The following is a 13,262-nucleotide window of genomic DNA, read 5'->3' as shown; positions in this document are numbered from 1 at the left end:
GTAAATACATTGGTTTCTGATCGCCCGTGCACTTTTTCTTTTACTTTTCCAGACATTCACCTTGATTTGCGGTAGACCTACACTCCGGCAGCCTTTGTGCTCGTTGTGCAGGTAAATTGCTGTCATCTCATCGTGTAGAGATAGAGAAGGTGCCTTAGTGTGACTCTATATTTTTGACACCATCCCTTAACTTTTTTTTCCAGATAAGTCCCCACCCAGTCCCTGTCCTGAGGAGAACCAATAATACCTACGGTTCGAAACGCGTTGACACCCAGCCTGTGGCAAGAACGAAGGGTGCAGCTAGGGAGTTAATAATATCACCTCTGTGGACCCTCGCTGCTAAATCCTAAAAACAGTCTATCACAGGTTTTGTGAGACAGGCAGGCAACTTCACTCCGTCCTAGCTCCGCCTGTCCACTGGTTTCCAGTTTATAGGACTGGTCTTTTCTAAATGTTGTACCAAAGTTTTTTCTTGTTGTTATGATATGTTAATTTTGATTCTTCACCTTCAGTGTTTGTATATTTGTATATTTTGTATATATTGTACACGCAATAGCATGTTTTTGAACTGACTGTGCTGACAGTTTTCCCTCTATGCCATTTTTCGTGAAATCATCGAAATTTAATTGCAAATGAAAATAAATTCTTTTGTGAATATGAACTGTTGACCACGTAGTACATACGGGCTGCGTGGGTCTAGACTTTCACTTGAAAATTATCCTGATCAGCCAACCTGTTCTGTTTTTCTAATTGTTGAGATCCGGGCTGTTTAGTTGTAGGATCCATTACCTTCATTGGTTCATTGATGCTGTTTAACAACATAGCTGATTTGCTCCATTTGAAACTGTTCTTTAGTGAGTTATCCTCTTTTTACTGTTTTTCTTTCCTTTGTTTTTTTGCTTTATTCCTTCCTTCTTTGTTTCTTTCTTACGTCTTCCCTGCCTTTAATGTGCCCTTTTACTTTTTATTTTCCTTTGATTTTGTTTGGCTTTGTTTTCTTTCATGCTTTATTTCTCAAATGCAAGCCAATGCCAGACTGATTGGTTTGTTAGGTCTGCGTTTTCAAGGACCTTTATTTTTACTAAAATGATGTGCAGAACATAGTTACTTATAGGGTTGGTTAGTCAGACTTCATCCATTAGTCTGTGGTTGTGTCATTCACATTTTTCTTCCACCCACTCCAGCATGCATCAAGGTGCAATACATCATCCCTCTTCAGCCATTGGCTAACTTTACTGGGAGTTATGGCATTTGCTCTTTCACAAGAAGCACATTCACAAACATAGTAGCTCCATTCAGTGGCAGGTAGTACCATTGCTTCTTTGACACCAAAAAACATTTGAGCCATTAGACAGTATGTTTAGATTGATGAGGGCCAGGCAGCTTCCTGAACAGTAAAGGTTTGCAAAGACCATGACAAACTAAAAATAATTGGCAACAGGCTGGCATCCATGCCACACCTATTGGCTTTGCCAATGGCTGTTTAAATCATAATGTGAATATGACTTCAGTTAATCACTAAATTTCTCTAAAACCATCTTTGAAGAAACCTTTATTTAGCAATAATACAGAATAACATTAACATTGTTGAAAATGGGTATTCATCATGGCTGTGCCTACTGCTGCCCAGTGTTGTAATGTGTGCTGCCTGTTGTGAGGAAATGGTTTTATATGTGTTGACATGCTTGTAACCAGTCTTCTGCTTAAGTCTATCTCTTTAAGAAAATCCTGTTTTGAATTCAATTTATGAAAGAAATCTGTTTTCGGGCCCTATTACCTAGCAGCAAACATTGTAGATTTAATTATGAAGTAATTGACTCCATGGCATGGATGGGTCTAGTTGAGAAAATGTGTTTTTAATTTTTGTTTTATATTATGTAATAGTTTCAACCAGCGATGTACAGTTCAGACCTTGGATGCCTTCTGTTTTGGATGTTTCAGTTGTCTTTCTCAACATGGGGATCCCTTTCACATCCTTATTTTCGTTGGAATGTCTTCAACCGGAGTTCAAAGAAGAGGATATTCTGTAAGCATACTTTTTGACACTTTCTTTGTACAAAACTAGATACTAAATACTCCTGGTAAACCTCACATTTTTTATTTGTTTCTGTTTAAGGTTCTCCTGTTATATTTTGTCAACACAGCACAATCCTAATTTAATCCTATTTACATATTTATAGTGTTTGAAATACTTTAAATGCAGCAGGTCTTGAAAAAAACATACAAATTCTACTATACCTTCAGGTCTAATAACTTGAATAATCTACTCGTACTAACTGTGATGTACCTGGCCCATAAACTGGTCTCATTAAGTCATCCTATGGAAGCATTTTATTTCCCAGAGCCGCCTCTTTCTTCATTATCACACATGAGAGCCCCTTCCAAGATGTGAGTTCAGCACGTCTGCTGTACAAAAAAGCCTAATTGGTTTGATTTAATGGACTAAACGTTTGCTGCATGCATAATAAGACTAGCCCACATATAGTGTACACATGGCCCCTGACGTGCCTCTTAGTTCACTAATAGCATTGCTATCAGAGCAGTGGCGTAATGTTTCTCAGTTCATTTTAAAAAACTCACTTTTAATAACTATATTACGGAAGCAGGCCTCTATAAATTTTAGAAATATTGCCAGACCTGCATGTCTCTCAACTTGAATTATCAACGGGGCATAACTATGATGCACTTGATCCACAAACTGATGTAACACAAATGTTCCATGAATTTATCACTACAGTACCTCCTTTAGAAATTTGTATTGGCAGTGTCAGTGAGCATGAAGTGGTGCTACTGCCTTTGGCAATCAGCTTCCCTTATTTAAAAATATTTTTTAGCATTTTTTTATTTATTCAATCCATGTCACAAACATTCAACATAGCAATTATAAGCCATACAAACAAAAAACTGACGGAAGAGAATAGATTTACCAGGGAGGCAGCAGCGAAATAGAATTAAAATCATATGATCAGTGGAGAACATAAATCCATACTCTATTTCATATACTGAATCATAGAATCCCATATCTGGATCTCAAGTTTTTGCTGTTTTACAGATTTCGCAGCATACAAACTATATTCCATATTAAAAACATGATAACATTTCATCTTCCACATCTCAAAAGTGGGAGCCTCTTTTTGAAGCCAACATGTAGCAATACAGAGGCGAGCAACCACGAATAGAAGATATTGAAATTAATGCATTGGTTGCTCGTTTGGGCTTTTCCACAGTAATCCTAATAACTTCATTGACTTAGTTATTATAGGGATACCAGTAACTTCTTGCAAGAATAAAGCTAATTGTTGTTTTAAATGCACCAGTTCAATTCATTCAAAAAAGATGTGTACAATATCTGCTCGATCGCATTGACATCTAAAACATTTACCATCATTATTGCCCCCCACCCACCCCATACTTCATCATGCGTTCGGGTGTATGATACAAATCAAAAATTGTTTTAAAATGCTGCGTTTGTAGGTTCGATGATAACAGTATTTTGCCTGCAATATGTATAGGAGTCTGCATAACCTCTCCCTCAATCCCTAGACGTACAGACCATTTGAGGTCATGAATAGCTAAATCATCCTTTTGAGACTCAATTACCATAGCATATAGAGCCCCAATTTTGGCCTTTCTATTAATAGCTTCTACGATTGGAAGCTTCCCAACTCCCTCAAGTAAATGATGTTTGCCAAGATAGTCATGCTATTGCAAGTATTTAAAAAAAACGTGCAATTGAAGTTGATACTTTTCAACTAATTCCTCAAATGAGCATAGTACCCTTCCCTGATACAGATCTCCCAGATATCGTATCCCCGCCTCTTCCAACTTAACATCTTGAGATCCCAGAATATTTCCGGAAACCAAATAGCAGAATCGAGTGGAGTATAATAATTAATTTTTGGAACATTCAGCCACTTACACACCCTTTTCCAGGCTTTATAAACAGAAATCGTGATCTTAACTCCTAGGTTTTTTTTATTATAATAACTAGGCTCAGAGAATTTCAGCAGCACGTTTCTAGCTTCTTTCCCAATCAATAGTTGATATATTGAGGGAAATTCTGCCTCTGTCACTTCTTCCCCAGTTAGAAGAATACTTATATTTTGTAATAAACATAATAGTAAAAGCAGAAATTAGGAACAGACCAGCCACCCCTATCTAACGGTAACATCATGTATTTAAAAGCTCTTCTAGATTTTCGTTGGCCCCAGATAAATCCATCACATATGGATTTATTTATTTTATTTATTTATTTATTATTACATTTGTTAAGCGCTCAGCTACCCGTGGGTTTCCCGGCGCTGGGAGTATAAAACAGTATGCAAAAAAATGGGGATGTAGTCAAGTCAGCGAACTTACATATTAAAAAGCCAGGTCTTGATTCCCTTACGGAAGGTAAGGAAGCACATTTCAGAACGCAGAGGGAGGGGTAAAGAGTTCCAAAGAGAGGGAGCTAACAGAGAAAATGAGCGACCTCCCATTTTTGCTCTCTTGATGCGTGGTATCCTGCACTTATTCTGGGTGGAAGATCTAAGTGTGCGTGGTGGAAGATATTGCTGCACCAAGCTAGATAGGTAAGGAGGAGCTTTTCCGGTCATGATTTTATGCATGAAGCATAGTGCCTTAAATTTAACCCTGCTCTCGATCCGCAGCCAATGTAAGTTACGCATGTGGAGAGAGGCTGAGGATCTGGCGGGTAGATTACAGATAAGGCGAACAGCCATATTTTGTACTACCTGGAACTTCTTAGTGACCTCCTTACAGGCACCCAAAAGTAAGATGTTACCATAGTCCAGGCGTGAGATGACAAGCGCCTGGACTACAGATTTCAAGGTGTCAACCGGCAGCATCCATGAGATTTTCCTAAGCCACCTGATGATGGTAGTACAGGTGGCAGAGACTTTCACGACGTGCTGCCTGAAAGACAATTGGTTGTCCAAGAGGACCCCAAGGTTACGGGCAGCAGGAGTAGGCGCGGGAAGAGGACCCATCTCCGGCGGCCAATGTTGTGGGCCCCAGAGCAGGATGTCAGGGCCAAACAGAAGCAGTTCTGTTTTCTCCCCGTTTAATTTTAATTTGTGCTCCAACATCCATGCCGAAATCTGTTTAAGTCCAGCTTGAAGAGAGGAGGAAGGGAGGTGCTTGTTAGTGGAGAGAGAGTAGATGACTTGAGTGTCATCAGCGTAGGAGTATATAGAGAGACCTGCCTGTTCCGCCAAAAAAGCAAGAGGTCTCACATATAAATTAAAGAGAAGAGGACTGAGAATAGAACCCTGTGGAACACCGTGATTAGAGGGAAAGGTAGAAGAAACAGAAGTAGAGGAAAAGACTTGAAACGTGCGATTGGATAGAAAGTTAGCGATCCAGGCCAGGGCAGCACCATCAACACCCGCCTCTCTCAGGGTGGACAACAAGATGGCATGGGAGACGGTATCGAATGCGGCACTCAAATCAAGCAAGATGAGTGCCACCGTCTCCCCGTTGTCCACTTTTTGCCTGATGGATTCTGACACACCTAAGAGAGTGGTTTCAGTCGAGAAGCCAGCCCTGAACCCGGATTGAGAGCCATGAAGAAAGTTAGAGGATTCCACATGAAAATTAAGCAAAGAGTTAACATGTTTCTCCAAAATTTTAGAGAAACATGAAAGTAACGAAATAGGGCGAAAATTAGATGGGTTGTTAGGGTCTAGGTTGGCCTTTTTTAATAATGGGACCACCATAGCGTGCTTCCATTCATTGGGCACAATAGCTTCAGAAAGGGAAGCATTCAAGACCTTCAAAATAATAAGAAGTAGGGTAGGGTCCAAAGAGCTCAGGATTTGAGGGGGCATGGGGTCAAGCGGAGACCCAGATTTTATGTCCTGTAGATATTTCCCTAGGAGCAGAGGGGAGATGGGATCCCAAGCAAGGAGATGGGGAGGCGAGGAAGTACAATAGGCAGAGGTGACAAGAGAGGGAGTACATGTCGGTAAAACAACATGGGTAGACCCAGCAGGAAAGGAGTTTAAGGAATCATAGATCTTCTCGATCTTATCGACAAAGAAATTGGCCAGGGCTTCACACTGGGGGGTATCGAGCGGGGGGGCCTTGGGTACCGTAGATGCACCAGACAGCTCCTTCACGATTTTGAACAGAGCCTTAGGTCTATTCTGTGCCGTAAGGAGCGTGGTGTTCGCAAAGGAGGCTCTGGCACTATCACATGACGCATGGTAGTTTTTAAGCGCGGCCTTATATTCCGCTTTCTGACCGGCATCATAATTGGAGCGCCATATGCGTTCCAATTTTTTGCATTTGGACTTTTCAAGGCGAAGGACGTCAGTAAACCAGGGAGCAGGTGGATGTAGAATATGTGATTTGTTCTTTTGCGTTGGGAGACAAGAATCCAAAGCATTAGTCAGCCAACGTTTAACAGAGGGTAGCTCCTTGGTAGACAAGTTAGTGGACAATGAAGACTTAGAATTAGAGAGATACAGGTTAAGTTTGTCTGTATCCAGGCGTTTCCAGTTTCTACTGTCTTTATGGGGATGGGTGGGCGTGGAAGGGATAGAGGAAGTCATTTCAATAGAAAAGTTTACAGTAAAATGATCCGACCAAGGGACCTGCATAGCGGATTGATATGAAATGGTCGAGAGGTTAGAAATAATAGGGTCCAAAAGGTTGCCGGCCTTATGAGTGGGGTCAGAGTTGTGGAGATGGAGATCTAAAGCTGCCAGGTCCTGTAAAAGACGAGTGGAAATGGCACACGAAGCAGAATTAAAATGGATATTGAGATCTCCAATAACCATAAAATTATTGGATTGTGCAAGGAGTGGGGCGAGAAGATCCGGAAGGGAAGAAGCCCAGCTACTCGCTGCACCAGGAGGACGATAAATCAACGTACCGGTTAAAGTGAAGTGTGGGGAAAGTGATAATTTAAAAAGACCAGCTTCGCAGTGAGGGAACTCAAGGTCTTCCCATTTACAGGAGAATTCTCTCCTGAAAATGATGGCAATTCCCCCGCCCTCTTTAAGAGGCCGGTTGCGCCCAACGTATGTGTAGTCATTGGGGAGAGCCATGGCGATGTCAGGGCCAGAGCTGTCATTTAACCATGTTTCCGTTAGAAACATGGCCGCTGGGCTAACTGTCTGTAGAAGATCAAAAATGTCTCTCTTGTGTTTTGCGAGAGAACGACAGTTAATACTAATAAATTTCAGGAGGGGACCGGACTTAGGTAGATTAAAAGGAGGAGAACTGCGCCGGGGGGCAGGGTTCCAAAATGTAGAAGACATACAGTCTATCAGCGAGGAAGAAGATTCCAGTGACAGATTGCAGGAGGAACATGAAATGGGCGCATTGTGACAGTTGAACACACAGTACGAGGTACATGGGGGACGCCGCAACCGCAATAGAGCAGTACGGGAGTACGTGACACCAATTGGGACAGCGGGACTGGGCCCTGGGCACGTGCTGGCGCAGACGGGCTTGACTTGTGCGCGACTTCGGCGCGAAGTCGGCGCTCCCGCTGCGCTCGTCCGCTGCGCTTCCTCCATTCCCCCATTAAGTAGTAAGGGCGAGGGACCACTAGACCGCTCACCTGCAAGGACTAGCGCAGGGCGGAAGTGGTGTCAGGCTCCAGGAAGTGCGCACCTCGGACTGGTCCTCCGCAACAAACGGCACAAGCCGGGGCGGACCGGGACCACGAGGGCAATCAAGTGTAGGGAATGCGGTATTGCAAACAAGGTAAGAATAAGCGTTTAAAAGTGAACAGTCCGGCGCGCTTTTAAAATCAGCCGCGGACAGAAAAGTGAATGTGCAAAATAGGCAGAGTTACATGTTCATCATAAAATGCTTTAAAATCAGCAAGGGTATAGCTTAAAACAATATGGCAATACAGCGACCAACACACACACCGCCACCTGTATACTATAATCGTTACTGGGGCTGAAAGTGGAGGCACCGATTTAAATAATAGAGCGGGCTCGGCACCACTAGACCGCTCACCTGCAAGGACTAGCGCAGGGCGGAAGTGGTGTCAGGCTCCAGGAAGTGCGCACCTCGGACTGGTCCTCCGCAACAAACGGCACAAGCCGGGGCGGACCGGGACCACGAGGGCAATCAAGTGTAGGGAATGCGGTATTGCAAACAAGGTAAGAATAAGCGTTTAAAAGTGATCAGTCCGGCGCGCTTTTAAAATCAGCCGCGGACAGAAAAGTGAATGTGCAAAATAGGCAGAGTTACATGTTCATCATAAAATGCTTTAAAATCAGCAAGGGTATAGCTTAAAACAATATGGCAATACAGCGACCAACACACACACCGCCACCTGTATACTATAATCGTTACTGGTTATTGGTGTCCTTGCAACTGTTTGCTAGATAACTCTAACGGCACAGCTCTAAAATAGTAGAGGATTTTGGGAAGAACAATCATTTTTATAACATTTCGTCTCCCAACTAGCGTCAGATGCAAGCACTCCAAACTATTAACTGTTGCTTGGCTGCTAAGGTAATGGAGGGCCAATTAATCTCGATGAGCTCTTGTAGGGACATTCGGATTCTTATACCAAGATATTGGGCCTCAACTGTTACCCAGTTTTCCCCTGGGCAGGCCTGATGGGTGCATACTTTTTGGGTTTTAGCCACATTGTTTATATCACGATACTGCCCCAAATTCTTCAGTCAACTGTTCTATTTCCTTTATGGCCTGTGCAGGATCAGCAGAAACAACAACCATATCGTCCGCGTATGCTAAAACACGTACCTGATATAACCCATATTCAAATGATTTTATCTTATTATTTTGTTCTAATATCTGCACAAATGGGGCAATATATAATGCAAAAAGTAATGGGGAGCAGGGACATCCCTGTCTTGTACCTCTATTAATACAAACTACCTGAGATTCCCTCCCCATCACACATATTCTAGCTCTCGGTGATTTATACATATTTTGAATTGACTTAATAAAGTCAGGCCCGAACCCCATCCTTCTCAACATACCCCATAAAAAAGTCCATGATACCCGATCAAATGCCTTCTCGGCGTCGAGAAATATTAAGCCCAGCTTTTTATGATACATATTAGCATAATCTATGAGAGTGATAATTCTATGGATATGATTTATAGTACTCCTGCCCGGAATGAATCCATGTTGGGTCAATGAAACCATAATGACCCACATTAACCTATTAGCTAAAATCTTAGCATAGATTTTCCCGTCCGAAATTAACAGGGATTTCGGTCTATATGACCCTAGTTCATTGGGGGTTTATCCTTTTTTTTTTGTAAACACAATAGTGGCACATTCCCCCGCTGAGCTGCTTGAAAAACTCCCAACATATCAGTTTTCATGACTGGAAAAAGCAACTGATAAATTTGCAATGGTAATTTATCTGGACCAGCGGCTTTCCCCTGCGCTAGCTGTCCTAGGGCTGCCTCAATTTCCTCACTAATTATTATTTCTTCTAGTATTGCTTGCTCTTCAGAGCTAATCTGATTCAAAAATAATTTGTTACAAAAATGTTCAATATCTAGTTCCTCAGAATCTTGTTGTCTACATAATTCTTTATAAAATTTATGAAATACACCCAAAATACCTTCCACTGTTTCGACCGTATTGCCCATCGAATCAGTCATGGCCAAGATTCTTTGAGAGGATTGTCTAGCTCTAAGTCTCTGTGCAAGATGTCTCCCAGTTGACTCGCCATATTCGTATCTCATTTGTTTATAAGTATTATATCGAATGGCAACCTCCTTGCACCAAATCGCATTGATTTTAAATTTAATAACCGCTAGCTTACTGTTTATGATTTTAACGTCTGACCGCTGTCGAAGAATAGATATCCATTCCAGTTCTGCTTCCCAAAGCTCGTTCAGGAGCTGATACATTATTGTTTGCCCTAGTTTCACTTTTGCTAAGCCAAAACTGAATACTTCACCAAGTAATCCTGCTTTTAGCATGTCCCACACTATAGGAGCTGAGGCAGATCCCCTATTTATATCAAGAAAATCCCTTGTCCAACTGGCCAAATGATCTCTAAATGCCTTATCACGGAGTCATTTCCTATTAAAAGAAAATGATCTGCCTAATTGTATATATCCAACAAAAGAGGACTGTGATCTGCAGTGATTCGAGGCCATACCTTCATGTTTGCACCAATTATAAGTGCCCTGGACATAACTATATAATCTAATCGTACCAATTTTTGATGTGGATATGAGTAGTACGTGAAACTGGAATCTGCCGGTTGTATAACCCTCCAGGTGTCTACCAACCCATGATCCCTCAATACTCGAACTAGGGCTTCAAAGACTTTAGGTTTACGGCCCACATATTTATATTTGGGACTCAGAATTTGCCCCTCTAAATGGATATTAAAGTCCCCACATAAGATTAACGGAGTGGGCCATGAAGCCAATTCCACATTTAAATCATCCAGTATTCCGGCTTCATCAACATTTGATCCGTACACTGAACAAATAGTAGACTTATTTGTACCAATTACACATTCGACAATCGTCCATCTCCTATAGTTATCAGTCTTTACCCTTCCTGTCCTACTAATACCTCAGTGAGCCAAGATAGCAACTCCCCTATTGGAAGAAGTCTGCCGAGAAGAAGCAAGAAGTGTGTATCCTAATTCTTCCAACACATTACGTTTGGCCCATGCTATATGGGTTTCCTGGATACACAGAATATCTGGTTTATTAATACGAAGTTCTAAAGCTAATCTACATCTTTTAGTAGAATTATTTAAGCAACAAACATTAAAAGAATATATACGGATTCCATTACCCGCCATATCTCAAATATTCCACAAAATAATCCGACAATACCCGATTCATTCTTAATTTAGGTCTTAATGTTATTCTGAGACCTATTAAACATCGTAATACATCAAAAATATTAACACATGGATTGATTTTTATAAAGTGCACCCCGCCACCGACCCTACCCAGCACACCCTCAAAACTCCCAGATCCCCCAACCCGATCCCACCCCTAACGAACCCCACCTACTCTCTCCATTTGTAGGCAGACCGGCACATGACCCTGTTGATGTAAAGTGAGTTCTCCCCCCCCCCCCCCCCCCCCACCTGTGCGCTCCCCGATCATACTGGTCTACCTAAATAGGGTGTCTTCCTTCAATTTCTCATGCCTTACCACATTCTAAATCCCTTAACCAAAAACCTATCCCAAGCATAATACAACCAACAGCTGTCCATACCAATTATTGAATTCAAAGCAGTTGTGCACAGACATGGAGGCAATAAACATAAAAAAGCAAGGAGGAAAGACAACCAAGATACTAAATTCCACATTATAAAGAGGCCAAGTATTCCTTCGCTGATAGTTCTGTGGTGAAGAAGCAGGTTTGGCCTTTCACTATTGCTTTAAGGGTAGCGGTATTTAACAAAAAAAGTGGGCTCCTTTCGCCAGGAGAGGAGCAATTAACTGACGCAACTGCCATCTTTTCTCAACAGTTTGATGGCAAAAATCAGGTCGCACAAAGAATAGGGTACCCTTAGCAACCCGCTTTTTATCAGGCCGTGCCAGATCATATATTGCCTGGCGTGCCAAAAAATTACTTAAACAAATGAAAATTGCTCTCGGTCTAGGAACCATATCACCGGATTTAGTAGGTCTTAGTTTAAACGAAAACCTGTGCGCCCTCTGTACTTCATTGGACCAGTTCCATTCTTTTAATTCTGGAAAGGCTTCAGTGAATAATTAGATGACAAATTCACGAATGTCTTGCCCCTCAATGCCCTCCGGAATTCCTAATCCCTGCAAGTTGTCTTCGAATACGATTTTCCAAATCTACCAGTTTGGCTTGCATGTCCTCTTGATATTGTCGCGAATTGTCCACCACTGTCTTTTGTTTCACCATATCGTCTTCTAATATAGAAATTATTTCCTCCACCTCATTTAATCATTCCCTGAACTCAGTATATGATTTTGCAATTCGCCCAACGGCATTCTGTAATTTAAGACAGGCAGCCTGTGTTTTAGTGCTTTTTGCACAAGTCTCAGGCCTATGATCTGTGAAGCATTGATAAATCATTTCTAATGAGATTTCTCCATGCTGCTTTTGAGCTTGAGATCGATCCTCCATATCACCCCCTGTTGTCGTCACAGCTACTAGAGATGATTCGATTGCAGTAGATCCGGGGAGACCGACATTGATTTGGTCTGACATTTCGAGCTCGTTTTGGCCCCTTTCTTTAGATATCATGGTCGATTCAAGGCTGTTCTCATCTGGGTTTGAGGTATTCAACTCACTACCAGAACTGCACTCATATCTTCCCAGAGAGAATTTTCTTTACTCCTGATTCCTCTTCCTCATCAGAGGAATGATCCCCACAGTGAAAAATAATTCCCATCACCAGAGTCACTCTCCCTATTAAAACCATCATGATCTTCCAGGCCCGATCAGATATTACCTCCAGCGTATGAGACACTTCTAGTTGATCAACTACTGCATCTACAGCATTATTCATATTAACGTTGATGGTACCTTCTATACCCACAGACAGATGCGCAAGCTCCTGTTCTATATCTTTCTGATTTAACTGATCGTTGTAACCCTATGGAGCACCTTCCGCTGCACTCCTGTAGAATTCTTTTTTTACATAAAAATGTGATGTATTTGGGGTGCCACTACCTCTGCATGCCCTTCATCTCCTCCGACTTCTGTGCTACTGGTAGAAAGGGCCGCCCTATACACTGCATCACTTCCAAGCTTGGGTTTTACCTCCAAGGCCGGCCTTGGGGGGCATGTTGTTAAATTATTACATTTTTGAGAGCAGAAGCACGTTATAGTTGGTAGTACCACGGGTTCTTAACCTACCAGAAGAAAATCCATAGAAAAAAAAACCCTTAAGTGTTATTACTGTAAAAATGACAACCTTTTCCTATTGTCGGATGATAACACTATTTCTTTCCTTTTTCCCTCTCAAAACAGTCCGGTTTACAACAGCTACTGCCTTCAATCGTCAAAGCCTTGATAGTCTCTCCTGTTAAGCTCAGAGAGCTCAATAAGTTAGGGTTGAAGATGATACAAAATGATACAATGTAGCAACACCCTATAACCGTAGCCTTTCCTGCAAAAATGAGCAAGTGAGTGAGGAATCCAGTTCAGTTCAAATAGGTAAAGAAATATCAACTCACTGTTGGTGTGTTATATGGAAAGCTATCTCTGCGGGAGTGATAGTAAAGCCGAAAAACCACCAGACTGACGAGCTCTCCCCTCAGGCAGAGGATGCAGTCCCTCCCCGCTGAAGT

At 42.0% G+C, this 13,262-nt stretch overlaps 1 protein-coding gene across 3 annotated transcripts in view; it reads left to right on the top strand.

Annotated features, from left to right (window-relative positions):
• SLF2 (SMC5/6 complex localization factor 2) overlaps positions 1–13,262 on the top strand; it is a 374,767-nt gene that overhangs the window by 193,298 nt on the left and 168,207 nt on the right. For all 3 annotated transcript variants that reach the window (XM_078643649.1, XM_078643650.1, XM_078643651.1), the window contains one exon: positions 1,885–2,026. In XM_078643649.1, coding sequence (XP_078499775.1) covers positions 1,885–2,026 — 142 coding nt within the window. The remainder of the gene's footprint in view (positions 1–1,884; positions 2,027–13,262) is intronic.

Source organism: Lissotriton helveticus, chromosome 5_1 (genome assembly GCF_964261635.1).
Source record: "Lissotriton helveticus chromosome 5_1, aLisHel1.1, whole genome shotgun sequence".
Classification (NCBI taxonomy): Eukaryota; Metazoa; Chordata; class Amphibia; order Caudata; family Salamandridae; genus Lissotriton; species Lissotriton helveticus.
Note: the sequence above shows the minus strand (reverse complement) of the source record. Positions and strands in the feature narration are given on the sequence as shown.